This window comes from Bos mutus, chromosome 15, assembly GCF_027580195.1.
Source record: "Bos mutus isolate GX-2022 chromosome 15, NWIPB_WYAK_1.1, whole genome shotgun sequence".
In the NCBI taxonomy this organism is placed as follows: domain Eukaryota; kingdom Metazoa; phylum Chordata; class Mammalia; order Artiodactyla; family Bovidae; genus Bos; species Bos mutus.
In genome coordinates this window covers 8,662,287-8,689,081 of record NC_091631.1, presented here as the reverse complement: position 1 = coordinate 8,689,081, position 26,795 = coordinate 8,662,287, and the positions used below count along the sequence as shown (strand labels likewise).

Sequence of the window (26,795 nt, the reverse complement as noted above, 5' to 3'; positions counted from 1 at the left end):
TCAGTCAACAATGTATCATGTACCTAAGTAAGTAGGTGTTAGTTGTTCGATCGTGTCTTTGTGACCCCATGAACTGTAGCCCGCCAGGCTTCTCTGTCCATGGAATTCTCCAGGCAAGAATACTGGAGTGGGTTGCTGTCCCCTTCTCCAGGGAATCTTCCTGACCCAGGGATCAAACCCAGGACTCCTGCATTGCAGGCAGATTCTTTACCATATGAACCACCAGGGAAGCCCATTATGTACCTAACATGTACACGAAAGCATATAAATACTGAGGGTAGAAAGAGGAATTTAAAAAAAAAATTTTTTTTTAGGAAGACACCCATACAATAAAGAATGTAATGTTAGTTAGTACAGAATGTAAATGTTAGTACAGAAGTATATATAAAGTATTATGGGAGCTCAAGAGAAGGATGGTTTCACACACACAAAAAGAAAGAAATGTCATTGGAGCCAAGTCAGTTGGCCTTCATCAAAAACATAAGAAAAGAAATGCATTCCAAGTAGGGGAATTACCATGTGCAAAGGCACAGAGGCTCCTAGAAGAGCCAGGAGGATTAGAAGGTACCCTGGATAGAGGTCCTCAAGAAAGTAGGCAGAGATCTAGCAGTAACAGCAAGACTTGCAGTTTTGAAATTTTTCATTGGAATGTTGAGACAAGTTCTAAGAGTACAGATTCAGTTTGATCCAGGGCTCAAACAGTATCACCAGAAGAGGGTTTTTTTCTGTCTTCATTGGTCTACTTTTTTAATCCCTTTCTCAGGCCCCCCATGGGTACAAGAGGACTAGTCCCCAGTAGCTCAAATAAAAGTTCTGGACTAGGGACTCCTTAGTATAAGACAACTGTTTGGTTAATGTCCCTTCTCAGAAAAAATCACCAAGATACCAATGGGAAGGAATCCACTGATCAGCCTCCCCACGTGGGAAGGGATGTTTCCAGCCAAGCAGGACAGGCACTTTTGCCATGAGGAGGAGATTGCAGGTGGCTGGATAGGAAAAACTGTAAATACTCCCTGAGTGGGACACTGAAGGTAGAGGTGAAGTCTTGGGGGGTCTTCTTAAAGATTTTTCTTTATGTTTTCCATCATACTGTCTCAATATTTAAATAATATAAAATCCAGAATAAAAGATTTAAATATTCCATCCCATATTTAACCTAAGGACAATTCTTTTTTAATGAATATGGCATAATATTTCATTAATCAGTTTCAAACTGCTGGCAGGAAAAGTTAATACTGTAAATACTGCCGTTAAAACTGCTTTCGTGTACCCATTTGAATACCATTTTTAAAAAATAAAAGGTAAAAGTATTCATTATATGTGAAGAATAAGTTGCTGTGAGGGGTGGAACTTATGTTACAGTAGAAGTGTTCAATTTCCTGTCATAAAGGACCAGTGGAAAGTGATTGAATTTGGTTTTGTTTTTGCTGTGCTGTGCAGCTGCAGCATTTTGGTTTGCCAACCAGGGATCAAACCCAGGGCCCCTGCAGTAAGAATGCTGAGTCCTAACCCCTGGACTTCCAGGGAATTCCTCGAAAGTGATTGGTTTTGTAGAATTCAGAAGTGTTTATATCCTTAGATTGGTTATTTTAAGTTTACAGTGTTCACCTTTTATTTTACTTGGCGGTGAAGTCATTATCTTTATATAGTGAAATTACCATGTGATTTTACAGAATTCACAGAGACAGGACTCCAAATTAGAGATACAGAAATTAACAATATCTTGAAGATGTCAGCAAATGAAATATATGGAAATGAACCTGACAATGAATAAGATATTTACTGCTGTTCTATATAATTGGATACATGTAGCTATAAAATATATAAAAAGGAAAATAAAATTGGACTGTTATATATGGGTTGAGATTTTCTTTATTAAAATAAATTGCTTTGGTAACAGTGAAACTGTGTTTACCTGGAAGTCTTAAGAGAATGAATTATTTTGAACAGAATTCCATTTAGCTAATTTCCAAACACATGGTCAGTTTTTCCCTGCAGTTTAAATTTTGCCCTAAAATGTATTTCATACTTTCTCACCTTCTTATTTACAACAAATTGAAAATAATTTCAGTTTTTCTTTTTAATTCCGGTCATTATAAGCATCATTTATTATGCTGTGGAAGTTGTAGGATTGTTTGTCCTTTTGTGAAAAAACCATAAAGTGCTCTGAGGTCTTGTGGACGCATTATGTCATGTTTAATCTATCCGTACCTCTCTGTAATTTGTCACTCTTCTTGCTCTTGGGCTTATAGCAGCCACTTCTAAACGCTAAAGGTTTTGAAGGGATATTACCACTCCTTCTTAAATTGTATATAAAATCAGAGTGCACAGTCTCCGCATGTTGGCTCATAGTGGGCCTGGTTGATAAAGGCTTAATATAACTTTTGGTAGTTGAATGGATGTTGTAGCATTTACAAAGTGTAATCTTTCTTAATCTTCTAAGGAGGAGAGATATTCAAAAGGAGAAAAATTCAAGCTGATTGGCATTTGCCAAAGATAGTTAGCATAAAGTCTTAAAATGTAAGGCTGGTGCACTGGGACGACCCAGAGGGAGGGTATGGGGAGGGAGGAGGGTTCAGGATGGGGAACACATGTATACCTGTGGCGGATTCATTTCGATATTTGGCAAAACTAATACAATATTGTAAAGTTTAAAAATAAAATAAAATTTAAAAAAAAATGTAAGAACTTGAAGGTACCTCAGTAAGAATATGCGTCAGGCTATAAATCTTCTGTAATCAACCCTAATCTGGCAGAGCTCCATGCCATTTGCTGCAACGTCAAAAAGAGAAGCACAGCTGTCAAGCTGTCAGTGGACTCCCTTCTGCTAATAATTTTATCTTTGTACGTTCTCTAGCTACTATATCTTTATTGCCCTCAGTGCTTCAAGGAAATGAAAAGTACTTCCTCAGAGTTGAATGTTGGCCAAACCCATGCTATTCAAATAAGATAAAGCCCTGGTTCTCGTGTCTTTTTAATCTAAAGCTAAAATTATACTTTATTCATTTGTCTTATTCTTTCATTCTGCTTGTAGTTCTCCAAATTATCAGATAAATAGACTGGTTGGATATTTTGGAATGGGAATGTCACACTCCCACATTCCTTCTCCTTCCCCCCGATTTTTTTTTTCCCTAAAAACCTCATTTAAATATACTTATAGAGAGGTATGTTAAATCAGTACCTTTCGAGGTCTGGATAGTTCCAAAGTAAAGACTTTCTTTGACCTCCTATTAAAGCTCTTGAATTCTGACCACTGGTTATAGCTTTTACATTTTCTCCTATAAAAATTTTGGTGTGCTGTAATATATTACAAATAATATATTGTTGTATAAAAGATTGATGGACTTTGGAGTTAGATCAGGTCATATTCAGTATAGTCACTTTCCCTGCCCTTTTGGCATTTGACTGTTGAGTATGTAAGAGAAGCAAAAATTTCCACCCCTCATTGAGAAACACCTAGCGTTTTGCTTGTAGGCCTTTGCTAGGTTTCATTGTTTGATAGAGATTAACAGCTCAAGTGGTCAAGTATAGGCCTTGCTCTTATATTTTTAGTGCCTTTTAAATTCAGAGTACAGTTTTAATGTAAGTTCCAATATAGTGGCAAAGCCAGGGGAAGCAGTGAAGGGATTTAGTTATAAAAGAGAGACCCTGGGAGACGATCATTATCCATCACTACATAATGGTGATTATGTAGTTCAGATAATTGCTATGAAAATATGAGTGGAAGTTACTCCAGACTAGCATCTCTTTTTCTTCTGGCATCTCTGAGACGGTAGAATGAAGAAAGGCGGATGAGTTTTATATGCAGTCACCTAGCATCACCCAGTACTACTGTGCCTGTTGTTAAAGCAACCATTGGACTTATTCCATGTTATTTTTATTCCCTCTTATTATTTATTTGTTGGCCATGCGTCACGGCTTGTAGGATCTTAATTCCCCAGTCAGGGATTGAACATGTGCCCCCGGCAGTGAAAGCACTGATTCCTAACCACTGGACCACCAGAGAATTCTCATTCCCTCTCTTTGATTTTTTTTTTTTAAATAGGCTTGCATTTACCAAAGTCTAAGCAAGGCTATCTTTTGCTCTTAAAAAACTAGCTCTAAAATTAATTAATTGAGCTGCTGTCAAGTTCTTAGAGATTACACAAATGTAGTTTCTTCTCAAAGTAGAACTTCTGGAGAGCTAGTACATAATTTGACAGTCTAACCCTAAGGGATACCAGGAACTTCATTCATGTCTTTGGTTCCAAGGCCACTGCCTTAGATTTTCCTGAAATTCAAAAAGCCCCATGTGTGTATATGTGTTGTTTTTTCCTTGTTATAAACATATATAGACAATTGAAAAATATACAAGTGTAAAAAGTAAAAGATATAAATGTACCTCTCTTTTTTTAATCCCACTTCCCAAAAATAAACCAGCTTAGTTTTTAGCATATCAGACATGTATACATCTAAATCTATAAAAATGTAATTTCTTTAAAAAAATATACCATGCTTATCCTTTATCACTGTTTTAGTTAATTACGCATTGTGAATGTCTTTCCGTGATAGTAGATCTAATTTTTCTGTCTCCCATTCCATTGGACAATTGATGTCCCTGTTCCCTCACTGATGGACTTAGGTTTGTTTTTGTTGTTCAGTTAGTTTTTTTGTTTGTTTGTTTTCAGTTAAAGGCAATATAGTGAACATTTTTGTGTGTATCTTTGCCCACTTGTTTAAAGAATGCCTATAGTTCCCTAGAGTTTATATTCCTAAATCAATGGTATGTAATTCTAAAGTTTTGATACATGTTGTCAAATGAGCCTCCAAATAATAAGTTTATAAGCCTGCTGCCAGCATATAAGGATTCATTTTTCCTACATCTTCAACAACATAGTTGCTTGTTTATGATTCAGAAACTTGAATTGTAAACTCTAAGTCCCGAGGTTATTTTATATAATCTCTGATTTATGGTTTCACAAATAGCCTGTAAAAATAGATGCTTTTCGTATTTTTCCTTTTATTGCTGCCATACTTGTTTAGATATAGAATGTGTTATCAAGACAAGGCAATCTTTTTTTTGTTAGTATAGGTGTAACATATATTTTAAGGAATTTGTCATTCATTTCCAAATATTTCTTGAATATTTCTTATATTACTAGTCCAGTCAGGATATTCATTTCAAAACCTTGCTCTTTTGAGTTGGAGTTCAAGGGACAGCTACTGAACCTCTCATTCTCTTTGCTGAAATTTACACATAATCACTTTTGAAATACCCCTTAAATTTACTGAGCACCTCACACTGACTAATGGTGATTGAACAGTAAGGCATATTAAACTTTATTAATCAAAACAAATTTTAATGAAATCTGAGCTTTATCTGTTTGCTTGCTTGCAGGTGGATTCACCTATGAACTTGAAGCATCCCCATGACTTAGTCATATTAATGAGACAAGAAACAACAGTTAACTACCTCAAAGAACTGGAGGTGAGGCAACTGGACAAGCAACATGCACCTGGTACTTGGTACATTTCACAGGAGCTACTGTGGTCAAAGAAGAATTAAAACATATTATTTCTTAATTCTTCTGCTTTTATAGGAATATTCTGTTTTTAGATCATGCTTCTATTTTTTTTAATCAGAATGCCATTTGAGCACTAGTAAGAGAAATAGACTACTGGAACCTTGGTTTTATGCCTCATTCTTGACTCACATATCCTTGAACAGTATTTCCATGTATAAATATTTCCATCAAATATGAAGAGGAATTATCTCAAGATAATCTTGGAAGGAGAGTTTGGGTAAAATATCAAAAGGAAGAATGATTTGAATGCCTCATAAAAATATAATTATGTTAGTTCTCAGGTAGTAAAAACTAGGATCTTAGTAGTTTGTGTTCTTATGATTGAGGTGAAAACCATTCATCACTTTGCATCTTGAAAAGTCTTCCTTCATTTTTATTTTATATTGAAGTATAGTTGATTAACGATATTGTGTTAGTTTCAAGTGTACAGCAAAGTGATCCAGTTATACATATACATGTATTTATTCTTTTTCAGATTCTTTTCCACACTTTGAAAAGCTGATATTTATTAGCACTAATAATATCTGACCTTTTGGTTTCTATCATTGATTTTCATAAACTGATTTTTCTTAGTAGCAAATAGTGTTATTTGAAAAAGTTTTTTTTCTTTCATATAACCCCCTCTTAAAAGTTATAGTGTAAATTGAATTCAAATTTTAATGAAACTTTTAAGTTGAAGAAAAAGTAACCCAATTTGCAAAATGAGATTTAGAAAATTATAGGGAATAATAAGAGTAGAATCAGAGTCTTAGAAAGCTAGAAGGAATCATAAAGATCATCCTCATTTCAGTGGTAAGGAAATAATTGCACCTAAAGACTGAATTGCCTGATTTCATGAAACAAGTTATGGCAGAACCAGAGGCAGATGCCTTATCTCCTGGCTGTTTACAGAGATGAAACCAGGTAGCCATTCATCTTCTAGTTACATAAAAGTTCCCGACTTCACTTATATAAATTTAAATTAGTACATCTATTAACAGTAATAGTTACATGTTTTTAAAACTTCTATAAATTAAAGAAGAACTTTTGGCCCATATTAATCAATTGTGTAGGTAGTAAATTTTTAGGAATACTTATAAAACTTGAGCACCTCACCATTTGTAAAATAGTGTCTCACCTTGTTCTTACCAGTTTTGTCACTTATAAATTTGAAAATGTTGATTTTTATGAATACTAAGACAGTAGACATAATTTAGAGGGCTTCATGCCTGGAAGCTTAAAACATAGTGTTCAGAAAGATGCAGTGGTGCAGAAAATAGTTTTTAAGAGTCATAGACAACGTTATAATGTTTATGATTATCCATCTTTTTAAGTGGCAGTATTATTTAATATAAAGAGAAAGAGACTTCGAGTATGTGTAATGGGAAAATGCCATTTACCAAGTCACTGAAAATGCAAATGAAAAATATTGACTCCACCAATATTTGGTTAAAGTAATGTAATGAGTTTATACAGAGTACTTAGTTTCTGCTTCATATACACAATGACAGATGAAAGACAAAATAGAAATGAAAGTAAAACGTAGTCAGGTCTGAACACAGCATGAACAACCTCCGTAGACTTGAAATGGAACAGAAAGCACCAAGTTGAGAATGTAGCTAAGACTATAAACCTGCTGGTCTCCAAGACCAGGAATAGGTTCTGCTGTCTGATGTTCATTGCATCTCTGTGGAGTAAAGGGCACAACAGTGTTCCGTGCAAGATAAAGGAAGATAACCGGATTCACTACTGCTTGAAGACTGGGACGGAGCATGAAAAGAGTCTGGTGGGAAAAATTTTAAAAAGGCAGGAAGACAAAACAAAACCTAATGACCAAAAAATGAACCAAACCATGTAGTGGTTCAATAATTGCATCTTCAGTTTCCTGAACACCATTTCAGGGCAGAGTATCACTTTGGGTTAGAAACTCTAAAATCGTATGATCTGGTTTTGGACTTTGGATCTAGATAGAACCAGAAGCAGCTACAAAACTGTTAGACCCAGGAAATGGTCATGGAGTGGTTGGGAAGAGACAGAGATGGAGATGGGGTTAAGGATGGTTCCAGGATTTTTGACCCAAGCAATTGATGTTGGATGGAGTTGGCTTTAGCTGAAATGAGAAGACTGAAGGAGGTATAGACTGGGGAAGAGGTTGGTATATTAAGAAGATACCTGTTAGGAATCAGTGGAGACATTGAGTGAGGAGTTGGTTCTTCTGGTGTAGACTCCTGGGTCAAGGCTTGAGCTAGAGATTTAAGTTCATTTATCCTTCTTAATCACTGACATAGGAATAAATCCATGAGACTAGATAATACAGTTTATCTACAAAGTAGTGACAACTAGGTGAACTTCTTAGATCCCAGAATCAATACCAGAAGACAATAGCATCAAAGTGTTAAGTACAGAATTTTATATTGTTTTAAATATAATATTTTATATTCTCTTAAACCATCATTCAGGAGTGAGGACAAGGCAGTTTTCTGACATACACAGTTTACTAACCACAGACCTTCACTATGCTGACCAATGCAGATAAATCGCAAAAGCATTAAGTTTAAAAAAAGAAAGTTGTAGAATATAGAGTATGATACCATTTATATAAATTTTTTTTAATGAGCCAAAGAATTTATTTGAAGAAATAAAATTCTTTACAAAATTATCATTCCACACATAAAAATAATCCCCCAAATCCCCATGAAGCAGATTTAGGTAAATAATCCAAATTTCAAATAATCCCAAATCTCCAGAAAGAAGAAATACCTTGTTATACCTTTTTCTCAGGGAAGGAAAGATAGATACACTGGAAAGCGAATCTGTATTCACAAAACTTCAATCTGAAGCCTCTGTCTAGTAAAGTCTCAGAGGCTTATTCAGAAAATTTATTATCAATTTTGTACCTGTATCTTCTTTATAATTTTTTTGACTTTGTTTGTTTTTCTTTCTTTTTCTTCTTTTCTTTAACATTGTATTTTTGAAATTCCAAACTCTACTCTACATTTTTAACTTTCGCTTTTTCGTATTTGTTATCGATTTTGTACCTATATTTTCTTTATAATTTTTGTGACTTTGTTGTTTTTTTTTTTCTCTTTCTTTTCCTTCTTCTTTTCTTTAACATTGTATTTTTGAAATTCCAAACTACTCTAGATTTTTAATTTTTGCTTTTAGGTGTTTGTTAACCAATTTTGTACCTTTAAGAACCCAATCTTCAGTACCCATTTTTAACTAGGGAGTGAGATTACTGGCTTGACTGCTCTCACCCCCTTTGGACTCTCCTTTTTCTCCACCAGGTCGCCTGTGTCTCCTCCCTAACCCCTCTCTACTCTACCCAACTCTGTGAATTTCTGTGTGTTCCAGACGGTGGAGAACACTTAGGGAACTGATTACTGGCTGAATCTGTCTCTCTCCTTTTCATTCCCCCCTTTTATCCTCCTGGCCACCTCTGTCTCCTTCCTCCTTCTTCTCTTCTCTGTATAACTCCATGAACATCTCTGAGTGGTCCAGTTGTGGAGTGCACATCAGGAAGGGATTACTGGTTAGCCTGCTCTCTCCTCTATTAATTCCACCTCATCTCATTCGGGTCACCTCTAACTCCCTCCTCCCTCTTCTCTTCTCCATGTAATGCTGTGAACCTCTCTGGGTGACCCTCACGGTGGAGAAACTTTTCATCTTTAACCTATATGTTTTATCAATGGTGCTGTATAGAAGGAGAAGTTTTGAGACTACTATAAAAATAAGACCGATAACTGGAAGCAGGAGGCTTAAGTCCAAACCCTGACTCCAGGGAACATTAATTGACAGGAGCTCATCAAATGCCTCCATATCTACACTGAAACCAAGCACCACACAAGGGCCAACAAGTTCCAGGGCAAGACATACCAAGCAAATTCTCCAGCAACACAGGAACACAGCCCTGAGCTCCATTATACAGGCTGCCCAAAGTCACCCCAAAACCATAGACATCTCATAACTCATTACTGGACACTTCATTGCACTCCAGAGAGAAGAAGTCCAGCTCCACCCACCAGAACACCGACACAAGCTTCCCTAACCAAGAAACCTTGACAAGCCACCTGTACAAACCCACACACAGTGAGGAAACGCCACAATAAAGAGAACTCCACAAACTGCCAGAACACAGAAAGAACACCCCAAACTCAGCAATTTAAACAAGATGAAGAGACAGAGGAATACCCAGCAGGTAAAGGAACAGGATAAATGCCCACCAAACCAAACAAAAGAGGAAGAGATAGGGAATCTACCTGATAAAGAATTCCGAATAATGATAGTGAAATTGATCCAAAATCTTGAAATCAAAATGGAATCACAGATAAATAGCCTGGAGACAAGGATTGAGAAGATGCAAGAAAGGTTTAACAAGGACCTAGAAGAAATAAAAAAGAGTCAATATATAATAAATAATGCAATAAATGAGATCAAAAACACTGGAGGCAACAAATAGTAGAATAACAGAGGCAGAAGATAGGATTAGTGAATTAGAAGATAGAATGGTAGAAATAAATAAATCAGAGAGGAAAAAAGAAAAACGAATTAAAAGAAATGAGGACAATCTCAGAGACCTCCAGGACAATATTAAACGCTACAACATTTGAATCATAGGGGTCCCAGAAGACGAAGACAAAAAGAAAGACCCTGAGAAAATACTTGAAGAGATAATAGTTGAAAACTTCCCTAAAATGGGGAAGGAAATAATCACCCAAGTCCAAGAAACCCAGAGAGTCCCAAACAGGATAAACCCAAGGAGAAACACCCCAAGACACACATTAATCAAATTAACAAAGATCAAACACAAAGAACAAATTTTAAAAGCAGCAAGGGAAAAACAACAAATAACACACAAGGGAATTCCCATAAGGAGAACAGCTGATCTTTCAATAGGAACTCTCCAAGCCAGGAGGGAATGGCAAGACATACTTAAAGTGATGAAAGAAAATAACCTACAGCCCAGATTACTAAACCCAGCAAGGATCTCATTCAAATATGAAGGAGAAATCAAAAGCTTTTCAGACAAGCAAAAGCTGAGAGAATTCAGCACCACCAAACCAGCTCTCCAACAAATACTAAAGGATATTCTCTAGACAGGAAACACAAAAAGGGTGTATAAATTTGAACCCAAAACAATAAAGTAAATGGCAACGGGATCATACTTATCAATAATTACCTTAAATGTAAATGGGTTGAATGCCCCAACCAAAAGACAAATACTGGCTGAATGGATACAAAAACAAGCCCCCTACATATGTTGTCTACAAGAGACCCACCTCAAAACAGGGGACACGTACAGACTGAAAGTGAAGGGCTGGAAAAAGATTTTCCATGCAAATAGAGACCAAAAGAAAGCAGGAGTAGCAATACTCATATCAGATAAAATAGACTTTAAAACAAAGGCTGTGAAAAGAGACAAAGAAGGTCACTACATAATGATCAAAGGATCAATTCAAGAAGAAGATATAACAATTATAAATATATATGCACCCAACATAGCACCGCAATATGTAAGACAAATGTTAACAAGTATGAAAGGAGAAATTAACAATAACACAGTAATAGTGGGAGACTTTAATACCCCACTCACACCTATGGATAGATCAACTAAACAGAAAATTAACAAGGAAACACAAACTTTAAACGATACAATAGACCAGTTAGACCTAATTGATATCTAAAGGACATTTCATCCCAAAATATATAAAATTTTAAAACTTGCAAAGCAGTGCCATATGTTGATTTTGGAGATATATATATAGTAATATTTAAGAGGATAAGGGCAGTATAGTAATATTTTATACAAATATACATGAAAATGATGCATAAAACATTCAGGATAGTGGTAACTTCTGTTTGCTTGCTTATGTATTTATAATATTTATTTTTTCCCTTGATCATGCCATGCGGCTTGTAGGATCTTAGTTCTCCAACCAGAGACTGAACTTGGGCTCTTGACAGTGAGAGTGCCAAGTCCTAACCATGGGACTCCCAGGGTAGGGGTAACTTTTGAGAGGGAGAGAGGGGTTTCAAAGACAGTAAGAGGGGCTTCAACTATTTTTTTTTCTTTTAGAAAAATCTAGAGTATGGCACGGAGAAGGCGATGGCACTCCAGTACTCTTGCCTGGAAAATCCCATGGACGGAGGAGCCTGGTGGGCTGCAGTCCGTGGGGTCACTAAGAGTCAGACACGACTGAGAGACTTCCCTTTCACTTTTCACTTTCATGCATTGGAGAAGGAAATGGCAACCCACTCCAGTGTTCTTGCCTGGGGAATCCCAGGGACGGGGGCCTGGTGGGCTGCTGTCTATGGGGTTGCACGGAGTCGGACACGACTGAAGCGACTTAGCAGCAGCACAGCAGAGTATGGCAAAATGTTAAGATTGGGTAGTGGAAATATAGTATACATTTGGGAAAAAAATATGAGTGGCAGAAATTTCTCTCGAACCTAGTGACTCCAGCTAGTACTATCAGCGTGCTGGTTGTCTTGAAGGACTGAAATATGGCATGTTTGGACAATTCAAGGTAGTTTCAATTGCTGAGCATCCTGTGCCCAGAAAGTTGTTAAATATAGCTTTATAGATGGCTAGAAATCATTTTATAAGGCACTCATGTGCCAGTAGTATACATGCCATGTTCTGTTGGAGAAGCTCATTCATGTCATCTAAGGTAACCAAGGGCACATTTACAGTTCTCTGACTTGGTCAACACATTAAATTCTCCTTTCTCTTACATGGTAGGTAGGTTGAAATATTAGAAAAATCCAGCAAGTTCTTATTTTCTTCTCAACAGAAGCAATTAGTTGCTCAAAAAATTCACATAGAAGAGAATGAGGACAGAGATACAGGACTTGAACAGAGACATAATAAAGAGGATCCGGACTGCATCAAAGCCAAGGTGCCCTTAGGGGACCTAGATCTATATGATGGCACATACATAACTTTGGAGAGCAAAGATATCAGGTAAAAAAAATTCTCTTTCCAAAAATAAAAGTACTTCTTCCTGAACAGATGTTTCTCAATTCTAAATTATTTCTCTAATTTGAAAAAGCTTCAATAACTGATGACTATTCAAATTTGAAAGTTCAAAATATATACTATGTATAGAATTTTTACAAATCAATTAAAAATATTTATCATCACAGTAGAAAATTGAACAGTTTATGGTAAAAAGTACAAATGGCCCATAAACACATGGAAAAAAATATTTCTTGGTAATGATCAAGTAAGTACATGCTAAAACATATTTTTCATCAAATTGGAAAAAAATATTTAAAAATCAGTAACTGGTAAAATATGGGAAAAGTGTATACAGAAGTGTAAATTGGTTTAACATTTCTAGAAAGAGTTTAGCATGTCTTATTAGCTGTAAAGTCTACAGTCTTAACAGTCTGTGACTTACCTATTGTTTTCTGTTTAACTCTTGATTTATCTCCTTTAAGTTGAACTCTCAAACTAGTTTATTCCAACAGCAACTATATGAAAAAGGTATGCATGTTGACTAATATTGATTGTAAAGTAAGATGCTTTGAGAATATGATTTAATTAGGGAAAAACTTGGCATTTCTTCACTTTTCATTCATTCATTACTCCTTGCCTCTTGATTGTAGCCCTGAAGATTATATAGACACAGAATCTCCTGTCCCTCCAGACCCTGAGCAACCTGATTGTACTAAAATTCTAGAACTTCCATATAGTATACATGCTTTTCAGCACTTGCGAGTAAGTAGAGAAATTTGGGGGGGCCTCGTTTTCATTTTTTTCTTTGATCTCTGGCTTAGACATGCTCTTTCTTTTCTTTCTTTTCTCCTTCCAAACAGCTTTTTGTTTTAACAGACATCTCCTACTTTTAAAATTCCTTCAGAATAAACACTCTTAAGATACCGAATTGTAATCTTTTATGACTTATAATCTCCTTTTTCTTTTCTTTTTTTTCAATTGTTTCTTCTTCAGGGTGTACAAGAGAGAGTTAATCTTTCTGCACCGCTACTACCTAAAGAAGATCCAATCTTCACGTATTTATCTAAACGATTAGGAAGGAGTATAGATGACATAGGCCACCTCATTCATGAAGGCCTGCAGAAGGTAAGTCATCAGTGACTAAAGAGCCCAGAGACTGTGAACAGAAGGTACTTTTCTCTCAGAAAATACCTCCCTAGCTTGTTTTTGTCTAGAGAGTGATTTTAAATCCTGATCACAGTCATATAAACTGTGCAGTTCAAAGTTAGGCAGAAGCATTGACAATCCAGTCCCCTTTACCAGGGTGAGATGCTACAAAGTTCTATTTGAACTAATTCTTGAAAAAAACAAATTATAAACTAATATAAGCAATAGGGCTTATAGGCTAGATTATATATTTTGAGTGTGAAAGAAAATGTAACATTAGCATCTTTGATATATAACTACACATAGTAAATACATAGATTATCACTGTTCTCTGAACAGGAAAAAAATCACCACAAACAATAAAATCTTCATGTAATTTCTTTTAAAGAAGCATCTACTTTAAAAAAAAGGAATGCAGAATTATGTAACAGGACCCAAAAATTTAAATGTATCATTGAGGATAGCATGTGGGAATTTAGAAATAGTTTTTACTCTTCTCTGTGCCTAAGGAGATTCATAAAATGCAGGCTAGTTTCTATGCAGTGGTATTAAGTAAAATGTGTAGTTGTAATATTTATATACAGTGTACTCAAATACATATATTTTTATACTGTTTATACCCAAATATATGTTTATTCAAATACTTTATATAAGATTATTGTTGTAGCTAAGTTACCTTCTTCATCTTGTTTTTCTGAAGGTAATGTAAAATACCGCATCCCCAGAATTGATGAATAATAAGGGAAAACTGGCCTAGGATTTAAAATATCCTTCACAGAATTGTTAGTTGAAAGTAGATCATAGTGGTAAGTGCTCTATAACAAATTAAAATAGAGGGTTTATTGGGTGGCTACTTTAGATTAAGCAGGTGGGGTTATCCTCTCTGGAAAGATGAAATTTAAGCTGATACTTGAATGACAAGAAGAAACCAAAAGTCAGAGATCAAGGAAGAGCATTCTAGGCTGAGGCAACAGCCCCAAAGCCGTAATGAGCTTGATAGTGTATCAGTCAGCTCAGGCCGCCATCACAGAATACCGCAGACTGGGCGGCTTCAGCACCCGAACTCTCAAAGTTCTGGAGGCTGGAAAGCCCAAGATCATGTTGTTGGCTGATTCAGTCCATGGTGAGGACTCTTCCTGGCCTGTAGATGGCCTCTTTCTGGCTGTGGTGTCAGGTGGCTTCTCTGTGTGTACTTTGGGGAGGAGTGGGTGCGAGAGGGAGAGAGAGAGAGAGAGAAATCTTCCTCTTAGAAAGGCACTGGCCCTATTGGATTTTAAACCTTTGTCTTCAGAGGCCTTATCTTCAATATAGTCACACGGGGGTTACAGCATCTGTATATGAATGGTGAGAGAGACGCATTAAGTCTGTAACAGGTGTTATAAATTAAATTCAGGTCAGTATGGCTGGAGCCTGGTGAGCGAAGGGGAGGGTGATAGGGAATGAAGCCAGAGAAGGTGGCCAGGGCCAGATTATCTCAAGCTCTGAAAGCCAAGGTTAGGACTTTGAATTTTATTCCAGGTGTGCTGAGAAGCTGAAGCAGAGAAGGGACATAATTTAATTAGTGTTTTTAAAAATTACACTCTAACTTGTATGGAGAAATGACTCAAGGAGGCCAGAACTGGAAATAGACCGGTTAGAGGGTTAGTGCAGTAATTCAAGAGGGAGGTGAAGATGGTTTGGACAAGAATGGTTAGTAGTGGAAGTGAAAGGACTTAAACTATTTCAGAAGATGTTTAGAAGCTGCTTAATCAGATGTGGAGAATGAGAGAAAAAGAAGTCAAGGATAATTGCTTAATTTTTGACGTGAGCAACCTGAGGAGGAGCTGGTTTGGGGTGGAAGAAGATTAAGTCAGGTTAAACTGAAATACTTTTTGAGTCTAGAACTCCAGTAGAGGTCAGAGCTGGGTTTAGAGATAGAGAATAATTGTTAAACAGGGAGAATTTGTAGCCATGGGATTGGGTAAGGTCATCTGGAGCAGAGTGAAGTTGGAGAAGAGGTCCTGGGTCCTCCTATGTTTTCTGTCAAGCAGAGGGGGAGGAGGGGCCAGTAGAAGAAGCCCAAAAGGATGTTCAGAAGAATGTGGTATCTAAGAGCCAGGCAGAAAAAAAGTGTTCAATAGAGAAAGAATAATTAATAGTGACATTCCAGCATTTCTAGCTTTGGCAGGAGATTTTATAAGAAATCTTACTGAAAGATTTTTCTTTAAAGATTTATTTTTCTCTTCCAATATGATGTACTCTGTTTATCATGATGTTTTTAGTAGTTCATGTTGCATTTTTAATTTATCATTTTGTCCCAATTCACAATGTAAGTTTTAAAAACAGATTAAAAACCATTTGTTGATTTAAAAAGAAACTTTCTCAAAAGGCTACTAAAAGAGAGACTGAAGCCTAAGTCATAAATCAGTTGTGAAAGAACATAGCATCTGCTCTTTCGAGAACCTATCAGTTCAGTTCAGTTGCTCAGTCGTGTACGACTCTTTGCGACCCCGTGGACTGTAGCACGCCAGGCCTCCCTGTCCATCACCAGCTCCTAGAGTTCACTCAAACTCATGTCCATCGAGTCGGTGATGCCATCCAGCCATCTCATCCTCTGTTGTCCCCTTCTCCTCCTGCCCCCAGTCTCTCCCAGCATCAGAGACTTTTCCAATGAGTCAACTCTTCACATGAGGTGGCCAGAGTACTGGAGTTTCAGCTTTAGCATCATTCCTTCCAAAGAAATTCCAGGGCTGATTTCCTTCAGAATGGACTGGTTGGGTCTCCTTGCAGTCCAAGGGACTCTCAAGAGTCTTCTCCAACACCACAGTTCAAAAGCATCAATTCTAAGGCAGTCAGCCTTCACCTTTCAGGCTGACTTGGGTAGGAGGGGAGGAGGCAGTCCTGGGTGGCCCCAAAAGTCAAAAGTGGGACCAGCCAAGTATAGACCTCAGTTCATGACAACAGGAGACTTTCTTCTAACTGTCAGAGCTGTCTTGGAATGGAGTAGAGACAGCACCGAGCACTTTGAGGACAGTGAGGCCGCAGAAGGATGGCAGGAACAGAGTTTGGGATTACAAGACGTAGGGTCATGTGCTAATGTTGCCCTTTCTGGGCTGTGGAATCTCGGGAGCCTCAGTTTCCTCACCTGCAAAATGGGAGGAGTACTAATGGAGCAAGGGTCCGTTAAATGAATTCGGCCCTCAGCACAACCTTTGCTGTTTTGTGTATTTGCTTGTTTGTTGTCCACGGGGCCTCCCTGATGACACAGCGGTAAAGAATCTGCCTGCAATGCAAGAAACGCAACATACGTGAGTTCAAACCCTGGGTTGGGAAGATCTTCTAGAGGAGAAAATGGCAACACTCCAGTATTCTTGACTGAAAAATCCCAGAGAAAGAGAAGCCTGGTGGGCTACAGTCCAGAGGGTCACAAAAAGTTGAATGCAACTGAGCATTGAGCATAGCATTCCTTAACCAGTTGTAGTTAATGCTAAAATCTTTCATTGCTTTACTCAAAAATCATAATTTTTCCTTGAAGATAGAATACTTAATGGATGATTAAAGCAGAATTATACTGGTTTTAATCTTAAAAATACCTTTTAAAAATAAAATAACTGGTCCTTTTTAAAAAAACAGACTACATAAAAATCTATAAAAGAGAAAGTTAAACTTATAATTTAAAGTCAGAGATAATTACTGTTTTATAATATTTTGGAGGGTTTTTTTTTTAGTTTAACATATTTTTATAGCTAAACCTCTTTTTTTATGGTTGATGGTTGTGCTAAGTCTCTGTTTCTGCGCGTGAGCTTTGTCTCTTTGTGGTGGGCAGGGGCTGCTCTCTGGCTGCAGCGTGCAGGCTTCTCACTGTGGTGGCGTCTCTTTTTGCAGAGTGTGGCCTCTAGGGCACGCAGGCTCAGTAGTCGTGGCTCCCTGGCTTAGTTGCCCTGCAAGTGGAATCTTCCCGGACCAGGGACTGAACCCACATCCCCTGCATTGGCAGGTGGATTCTTATCCACCAGGCCACGAGGGAAGTTCTTTAGTTAAAAATTGTCCTCAAGGATAAATTTTTAATCATGAAGTTTGGGGGTAAAAGTAATCACATTTTTTAAGGTTTTATACATACAGGTTGTTAAATTGTTTTGTACCACACCCCCCCCCAGAAATGCTCTACTAACCTACAGTTAATATACACTGTAGCCAATAGTGAATACTGGCATTCTTTTTAATCTTTGCCAATTTTTAAAAGAAAAACTTGCATCTTTTAGATTATTTTTTGTAGTTAAGTTTTGTATTTTTTTCACCTGCTAAGTAGCCATTGTTTCATATTTTTGAATTGTCCATGTTTTGGGCCCATATTCTCTTGGCTTTTTGTCTCTCTGTTTAGATTTTTTTATGAGCTATCTGTTTATTCAAGATATCAAATGTTGGCTGTCATATGTTTTTTCTGTTTTATCTTAAATTTTATGACTTTTTTCATTCTGAGTTTGTAATTTCTTACTTGGGTTTAAACTACATTGATTTTTTGACACAGTTCAGTTTAGTGTTTTGACCTCTCTGTGGTTGAAATCAGAGTATGTTCAGGGATAAAAAATCGAAGCCACAAAAGGAGAAAACCTGTCTGCTATCTGAACTTCTGTTTAACTTGACTAAATAATATACTTATTAATATATAGTAGACATTTTTAGCAATGTGAAGATCTGAATGAGTTTCTGATCACACTGAGAAAATGACAACTAAAAATACATCTTTCACAAAAGCATTGTATTTGCTTACATACATACCTTCATTCGGATGTTTAAATAGGAAACTTTACAGTATGTTAATTTCAGGAATTTCATGTTAGAACAACTAGCATTTCTAAGTAGGCTAGATTCTAACTTCTGAAGTCCTGAAATAGGGCCCAAGGTGTGGCCACTTGGTGAGATTGTCGGCTTTATTTCCCTCTTGGAATGATAGCCTAGGGTTGGACAGTCTCTCTGTCTAGACCACACCTTAGTATACTTGTTCAACTAATAATCAGAAACCTCTTTTGATACAGGTAGTTTATTTGTACTTTGTCCTCTGCTTTGTCACTACTATGTAAGTCTTGATCTTTACCAGTTTCAGGCGAGATAGAGTGGTAAAGGTGCTCATTTTGAGCATTCTGAGTTGAAGAAACTATCTTGAGTTATATTTGGTTGTTATTTTATTTGTTTGATTTCTAGAACTCTTCCTCGTGGGTACTGTATAACATGGCTTCATTTTACTGGAGAATAAAGAATGAGCCATATCAAGTAGTGGAATGTGCTATGCGAGCTCTTCACTTCTCATCCAGGTAGGATTCCTGTCCTTCTGGACCTGTTGATTTTCCACATAACTCAGGACTGTTAAAATATATATATTTAAAAAAAAAAAAAAAGGAGAAGCATTGTATGTACTTACTTTCTCCTCAATCCCTGTTCCAAGAAATTAGTCCAGTCAAAAATGTCAAAGAGTTCAAAGCGATAATGGCATAACACACTTCTGACGTGTTATGCCCGCTGACTGACTTGGGACTTGGAAGTAAGGACCTAGGCTGGAGAAATTATCAAAAGTTAAATTTTTCTCAAAGCAAACGTCAGCCGTAAATACATTTTAAAATCATGAAATGTCTGCCAGCCTTGATTTTTGTTAAGCACCATCAATGATGTAAAATGAAACATTAGGATTTTCTTAAATTATTTTCCCCATCTGTAAGCAAACTCAAAATTGTTTTCCAAAGCTCAATAGCTTTGAATGTAATTTGCACCTGTCAGGTAGTTACAGATAACTGTGGAGCACAGGCTTCTCTCCTGATGTCTAATTACATCTCTCCTCTTGTAGGCACAATAAAGACATTGCCCTGGTCAACTTGGCGAACGTTCTGCACAGAGCACACTTCTCTGCTGATGCTGCTGTTGTGGTCCATGCAGCTCTGGACGACAGTGACTTCTTCACTAGCTATTACACTTTAGGAAACATATATGCAGTAAATACAACTTTTTTTTACATAAACCAATCCAATTGCTCTTTCCTTTTTTTTTTCCCCCTAGTAAAAGAAATATCCTTTTCCTTTCTTCTGTTCTGGACAAGGGAAAGGGGATAGAAATGAAGAAACTTAAGAGAAAAAAAAACTCAATAATGAATCATTAGTGTCCTAGCCTCTTGACAAAAAAGAATAATAAGTTGATAGGAATATTAAACTTCTTCAGAGTAGTCCTCTTAAGATAGCAGTTATTTGAGCTGAGCCATCCTGTACAGCATCGCTTCATGTTGTGGAGGTTTGGCCACTGATTGAAATAATGTTCACTGTATGAAATTTGGTGTGACCTCATAAATCGTAAGGACATTTGGACAGATACAGCCAGGCTAACATTTTTCCCTCCTGTGTTTGTGTATGTGTGTGTTTTTGTCTCTTTAGATGCTTGGGGAGTATAACCACTCAGTACTCTGTTACGACCATGCTTTACAGGCCAAACCTGGGTTTGAGCAAGCTATAAAGAGGAAGCATGCTGTCCTGTGTCAACAAAAACTCGAGCAGAAATTGGAAGCTCAACATAGGTAACTCGGAGGAAAAAATTTTACTGAAGCAAAAAAAAATTTTACTAAAGCACAATAGGATCATAGGTTAGACCTGTATAGGGTGAAATCAGTGTTACTTTGTTCATTAGAATTAAGAAAAACACCTTTTCACTACTACTAGTCCTGTCCTTTTTCTCCAAATCCAGGAGGCTTAGCACAAGTCAGTGGTTGTGTAAATGATTCTAGGTACTAGAGAATGTTTACAGTACATGCCATCATTTACAACTTTACAGTCTTGATCATCAGTTACTTGTATGAAGTCTGATGAAGGAGGGGGATGCTGCCAGATGTAACTCTATTGATTAGTAACTCTATTGATTACATTTTTATTTCCATGAATTAGACTGTCAGTAAACTCACTTGCACATGCTGTGTTCGATCTTTCTCCCCTTCGACTCCTAGGGTTGGGCTCTTATATTGGTTAAGTGATGTTGAGCGAGATTATTTGGCCCATGTTTTACAGAGTTGTGTAAGTCTCACAGTAGTGGGATTCTGTTGTACTTGGTCCTTGTACTTAATAACAAATGTACTGTATTTAATTCTATAAATAGTAAGACCCGTGAAGGAACTTCACATAATTCAGAAGTGAATGCTTCATCACTTACAGAATTTTGAGTCTGATTATTAGAGAATTCAGTGGACATTAGGATTTCATTGAATTTTCCATTTAATGGATAAATTTTCCATTTTCCAATCTGTTTAAAAGCCTGGTGTAGTAAAAAAGGAAAGAATGATAGCTTGTTTATGTCTGGCTTCTGTTATACCTGCTCAGAACTTGCCTTTGCTGAGCTTCTTCCAATATTATGCTCTTCTTACACAAGCTGTTCAGCCCTTAAATCTCCATATGTTAAGTGTAACAAGTAATCAGATGTTTGTGACTAAATATAATGAAGCTACTGATTTATTGCTATCAGCTGGTAGAGAATCTTCCTTTGCAAGCAGTTTCTGTGGTTTTCCCCCAAATCTGTAAACCAAGGAGCTCCAGTGCAAGAGCCTTTTTGTTAACCTTTTGTTTGGGTAGAATCAAATGAAAAGAAAAGAAAAGGAAGATTCTACAAAGGCTTTGAATGTCCATGGAACTAATCTTTGTGGAGAAAAACAGAGTTGTTAAATCTGTAGAGCTTTATAGAATATCACTCTGTATCTTTTTTGGCCCCTGCAAAGTCCACCACACCATTTAATGTCATTAATTGTTGTATTTATGAGAAGAATTTCACATGTCTTTTTACCACCCAAATATTAATAAAGCGGTAGCATTTATTTGGTCCCATGGTTCTTGAGACGGTGGTACAGTGGTTGTTTGCTAAAAGTCAAAATCTTGGAATTTTTGCTGAGAACCAGAAAATCTGTGTATTTAAGTGGGCTTAAACATTTACAGTTTTAAAGCTCTATAACTTTTTCTGGCATTAAAAAATGTTAAGATCCCTCCAGCGAACACTGAATGAGTTGAAGGAGTATCAAAAGCAACATGACCACTACCTGAGACAGCAGGAAATCCTAGAAAAACATAAGCTGATTCAGGAAGAGCAGATCCTAAGAAATATCATCCATGAGACACAGATGGCAAAAGAGGCACAATTAGGTAAGTCCTGATTCCAGATAATTTTTAAAGGGAGATTAGGAAGTTCACGTCTAGTGTGCTTCACTTTCATAACTTTCACGTAGCCACAAAGCAGTGTAAAACTGTGCTTATGATTTCCTTCGATCTGAAAATGAAATTATCACTGCAAGTGGACCAGCAGGCCTGGGAGCCAGTTTGATCCTCCTAGCTTTTTTATAATTCACATTTTAAAGTAAAAGCCAAATCTTTTGTATCCTAAGAGTCCAACAGTTTTTTGCCCTCTGTGGCCAACACTGATGCTTCTCTAACTTTAATATGCATGTCAGTCTCTTGGAAATCTTGTCAAAATGCTGATTTTGACTCAGTAGGTCTGAGGTGGGGCCTAAGATTCTTGTTTTTGTAACGAACTGCTATTTGCTGCTGCTGGTCTGAAAGCTCACTGTAAGCAACAGAGCCCTACAGCAAGTTAATGCAAGCCAGACACAGCCTGGGAAGAAAAATCCACACTTTTCAGCCAACACTGGCAGTAAGACTAAATGTTCTTTTTTTCTTCCATTAAAAACAAATGTTTTATTTTAGAAGAGTTTAGACTAGACTTTGTCTCAAGCAAAAAAAGTCATCAATGGATTACTTTCAGGGGATTCTGCCATCCTCCCCCAAATTACACACAGTGTTGTGTATATGCACAACTTCTTTTCTGTGAAGACGATATATAGCTCTTTGAGGGGGGTGCAGGGGAGGCACACCATGTAGATATGCAGATTCTTAGTTTCCTGACCAGGGATTGAACATGTGCCCCGTGCAGATGAAGCATGGAATCTTAACCACTAGACCACTGGGGAAGTCCCATTATGAGTATCTTTTACAGTCTGTGACCCCAAAACAGAACCACTGGTCTAAAGGAACTGGCATTGACAGCATATTAGTGATTTGGTTGTATCCAGAATGTTTCATTGATGATCAAACCCTGTGGGAGCAGATATGACAACTTGACACCAAAGAAAAATGAATAGAATCACTTATATTATATCCTTCTCCCTTGATAAGTAGAGGCTGTTACAGCCTCTTGGGGTTGCAAAGAATTGGACGTGACTGAGTGACTGAACAACCACATGACCATTTATAGTCCATTTTACAATTCACCTGACAAGTTTTCTTTACTATTTTGAGTATAAAGAGTATGTTTGATCCTTGGGATTACTTACTGCTCAGTCTGTACTAAAATGCAACCAGAGCTCTTATATATAAATTTGAAAAAGTTATGAAGTATATAAAGCAAATTGTCTCCAGAGAGATGGGCAAAGTCTTAAACAATTTACTCAGTAGATTTTACAATCTTAGAATTGCCAGAAGACACCTCAGTGATTATTTAGTGGCACCTTGTTTTATAGATGGAGAAATTGAGGCTTTAGAATGATTTAATGAACCATGAAGGCATTTTCCCCTGGATATGTACCCCTCCATGAGTACTCACCAGGCTCTGAAGAGTGCAGGGCTGATACTACGTGACTTAGACAAAGAAAACTGTGTTGGCATTGTTGATCTTTTCATCAGTTTTCATTTCCTTTTGTATCCCAGGAAATCATCAGATATGCCGTCTAGTCAACCAGCAGCATAGTTTACATTGCCAGTGGGACCAGCCTGTGCGCTACCATCGTGGTGATATCTTTGAAAACGTGGACTATGTCCAGGTCTTTTTCTTGGTCTCTTCTAGTTCTTATAAACGTTTGCATATCAAGAGTAATATTGCTCTCCCACCCCCAATTCCTTGTATATTTGAGCTCTAAAATGTGTGATTGTCATTTAAGATTTTGCGTATCTGTTATGTTTATAAAGTCAGATTTATAGAGAGTACTCAGTTACTTGATAAATGACATTTCTGTTTCCTAAAGCACTAGCTGTATTTGTCTTTTCATATGTGTTTAATTCCTGTCTTTACCATGAGAGCTAGAATTGGTCTGTGACACAAAGCCTTTACCTTTCCTTATAACTTGCTTTAGTAAGACCTCGAATTTACGATTTGGGAAAGAGTAGCCATGCTCTTCGCAGAAGTCATCAGTCCAGTTATGTTGCTTCAACCAAAGGCATTAACAAAATGATCTTACAACAAGAAAGGTTTATTAAGCACCATTGCTGTTTGCATGTTTTCTCTGTCTTCCTGTCTCTGTGTATGTCCACAGGTACATACACATATACGTACAGTCACACACGCACGTAACATCCCAGCCTGTCTAGTTGGGAAGAAATAATACATAATGATACCAAATAGCATGTAACTGATGCTGGTATAGATAGTAAGTACAACCAGAGTCCAGTTTTCATTCAAAAGGAGACTGGAAATAAAATAACATTTATTATATTCCTATAGAAAACCCATCATGTCCTTAATTATAGATACAGAAATTTCTAGTGAAAAGCATTTAAAATAATTAAGAGATCAGGACAGCTTCTGTAGAAAGACAGACCATGAAAAATTAGAATGCTTTAATCTGGAAAAAAAAAAAAAAAAGAAAACCCAGACATTGGGAAAGAGTAAGAAGCAAAAATTAAGAGGTCATTTAGGAAGAGAAATAGTAGTAGAGGCCAGAAACTTACTGTGATTATTGTAGGCCAGCTCCTAGCAGTACCCCATGCTTAGTTTTTAGGAGTAGTAAAGGAAGAAGAGACTCACACTCTCTAAGACCGTAGCTCCCTGTCTTAAACCCAAGCATCTTAAGCGGAGAAGGGGAATATTTAGAAGTGAAATAGACTGAAACACAGTGTAACTTTTAGAAATCATAATGGTCTCAAGACCATTTGGAAGACTGCCATGCACTAGTGTAGCTTCCAGTATGATGTATTCACAAATTTCATCACCGCTATATAGGGGAAGACTGTATTCCTGTTCATCAAGGCATAGAGCTACGAAGTCGTAATATTCATTCCTTTTACGCATGTTGTTCCTACTCCATCCCATCTTAGTCCTACTCTCTTCTCTAACAAGGTTCCAGAAATACATAGGAAATACGGTATCTTGAGAGAATATCAAATATTGTTCTTTGGTTTGGGGGGAGGCTATACATATTTGAAATTGATTGTTCAGTAGTATTTAATGCCTAAGTGATGGGTATATTAAGCACACTAATTTTATAGAGTAGTTATCACTTTAGTCCAGACAGGGGAGAAGAATGAACCAAACCTCTTAATCAGCCATCATTAAACCTGTAAGAGACTAAATCATAGAAAGGAAGTAGAGGGAGAAGAAAACAGCCCACACTAGTGTTCTCCATCAGCGGCCTAGTTGAGTGAAAGTTGCTAGCTACATGTTATCTGGAGCGAGTACTATTGGGGCATGGTTCTGAAAATTAAAGATCCGATTGCTTTTTAGCTGACCTACTCTCTGATTTCCTTCTAATTTTGATTATTCAGTAACATTTTGGGTTTAAGTTAAATCTGAGTCACAACTGCTTTTCTGCTTTCAATTTGATTGAACTTTTCTTTTCATTTTCTAGTTTGGTGAGGATTCCTCAACCTCCAGTATGATGTCTGTGAACTTTGATGTTCAAGCAAATCAGAGTGATATCAGTGATTTGGTCAAGTCTTCTCCCGTGGCCCATTCTGTTCTCTGGATCTGGGGCAGGGACTCTGATGCGTATAGGGTAAGTTAGTAGAGGATGATAAAGGAGTTTTCTCAGACAGTATTTCTTAAAGGAGTGGCCTTCAACCCTGCTGGTTAATATGGCCCTGGTCAGCAAGAAGTTGTTAAGCTTAGATTAAATGGAAGGCCTGCTAGGTGGTAGATAAGTAGGACATAGGATCTGTCTCGATTTCTTGCCAGCCACATGGGGCACATAGACACCCTGATGTCAAATCAAAGCCCTAAGTAAAATTACCAGCCCTCATAAGTTTCTAAATGTGACCTCCATGTATGTTTGTATATATTTCATGTATTCAGTCAGCACCCTTTTACTGAGCTCACAACTATATACCAGGTTCCTTGCTCTGCTGGAGCTCACATTGTAGCAGAAGATACAGAAAATAAACAAGTAAATGAATATGTATTTCCAAGCTAGCTAAGAGATAATTATATGTTAGCCAATGGAGATACCAAGATATGAAGACAGAAACATTGTTTTGTTTTGTTTTGTTTTGTTTTTACAGTGTTAGTCACTCAGTCATCTGGTTCTTTGTGACTCCATAGACCATAGCCTGCCACGATCCTCTGCCCATGGGGTTTTCTAGGCAATAATAGTGGAGTGGGTAGCCATGCTCTTCTCTAGGGGATCTTCCCAACCCAGGGATCAAACCTGGGTATCCTGCATTACAGGCAGATTCTTTACCATTTGAGCCACCAGGGAAGCCCCCACTACTAAATTTTCAGGAATTTAACAGAATTAATACAGCCACTTATATTTAATTATATGAAATATAAACTCCCAAGTTTGAAAGCTTCAGGCTGTAAGTTTAGTAAAACATCTGGTACTAATTATTTATATTTAGAAAAATGGAACTTTACAAATAAAATAATTGCTAAACTTTGGCATTGGCAAAAAAAAAAAGGTCTTAGTTAAGGGAAAGATAGTTTTCTGTGCCAGTTTGTCACGTGTCTGTATGCTTCCAGGCATATGTCACAAACTTCACCTCAAACTGACTTAAAAGAAAATTCACCTCGTATTATAGGAAATCCAAAGATACAGCGAACTTTGGCTTTGGTTGAACAGTGGCCCAGTAACCCATTGTTTTCCTCTTCTTTAATTTGGTATCCACTGTGTTAGTTCCATCCAAAAGCTGGTCTTCCTCATGGTAATGAGGCGACAGCCAGCAGTAGCTGGAGCAATGTGTTCCTGTGGCTTAAGAGACTAAGACTAGCATTTCTTTCCTGGAATCCCAAAGCAAACCTCTCCCTGTGTCTTACTGGCTCAGCTGAGTTAAGCCACCCAACCCTGAGCCAGTCTGTGGTAGAGCAGGTAGAATTACTGACTTAAGACTAACAATCTGCAGTAGAAAGAATATTCTAGAGTCTACCTCAGTCTCTAGATCCTAAAATAC

At 37.2% G+C, this 26,795-nt stretch overlaps 1 protein-coding gene across 2 annotated transcripts in view; it reads left to right on the top strand.

Moving 5' to 3' along the window:
• TTC17 (tetratricopeptide repeat domain 17) overlaps positions 1–26,795 on the top strand; it is a 129,879-nt gene that overhangs the window by 18,938 nt on the left and 84,146 nt on the right. For both annotated transcript variants that reach the window (XM_070383533.1, XM_070383532.1), the window contains exons 2-11: positions 5,378–5,467; positions 12,338–12,507; positions 13,155–13,266; positions 13,498–13,629; positions 18,832–18,941; positions 19,469–19,613; positions 20,046–20,185; positions 21,628–21,788; positions 23,346–23,458; positions 25,259–25,405. In XM_070383533.1, the coding sequence (XP_070239634.1) occupies positions 5,378–5,467; positions 12,338–12,507; positions 13,155–13,266; positions 13,498–13,629; positions 18,832–18,941; positions 19,469–19,613; positions 20,046–20,185; positions 21,628–21,788; positions 23,346–23,458; positions 25,259–25,405 (1,320 nt within the window). The remainder of the gene's footprint in view (positions 1–5,377; positions 5,468–12,337; positions 12,508–13,154; positions 13,267–13,497; positions 13,630–18,831; positions 18,942–19,468; positions 19,614–20,045; positions 20,186–21,627; positions 21,789–23,345; positions 23,459–25,258; positions 25,406–26,795) is intronic.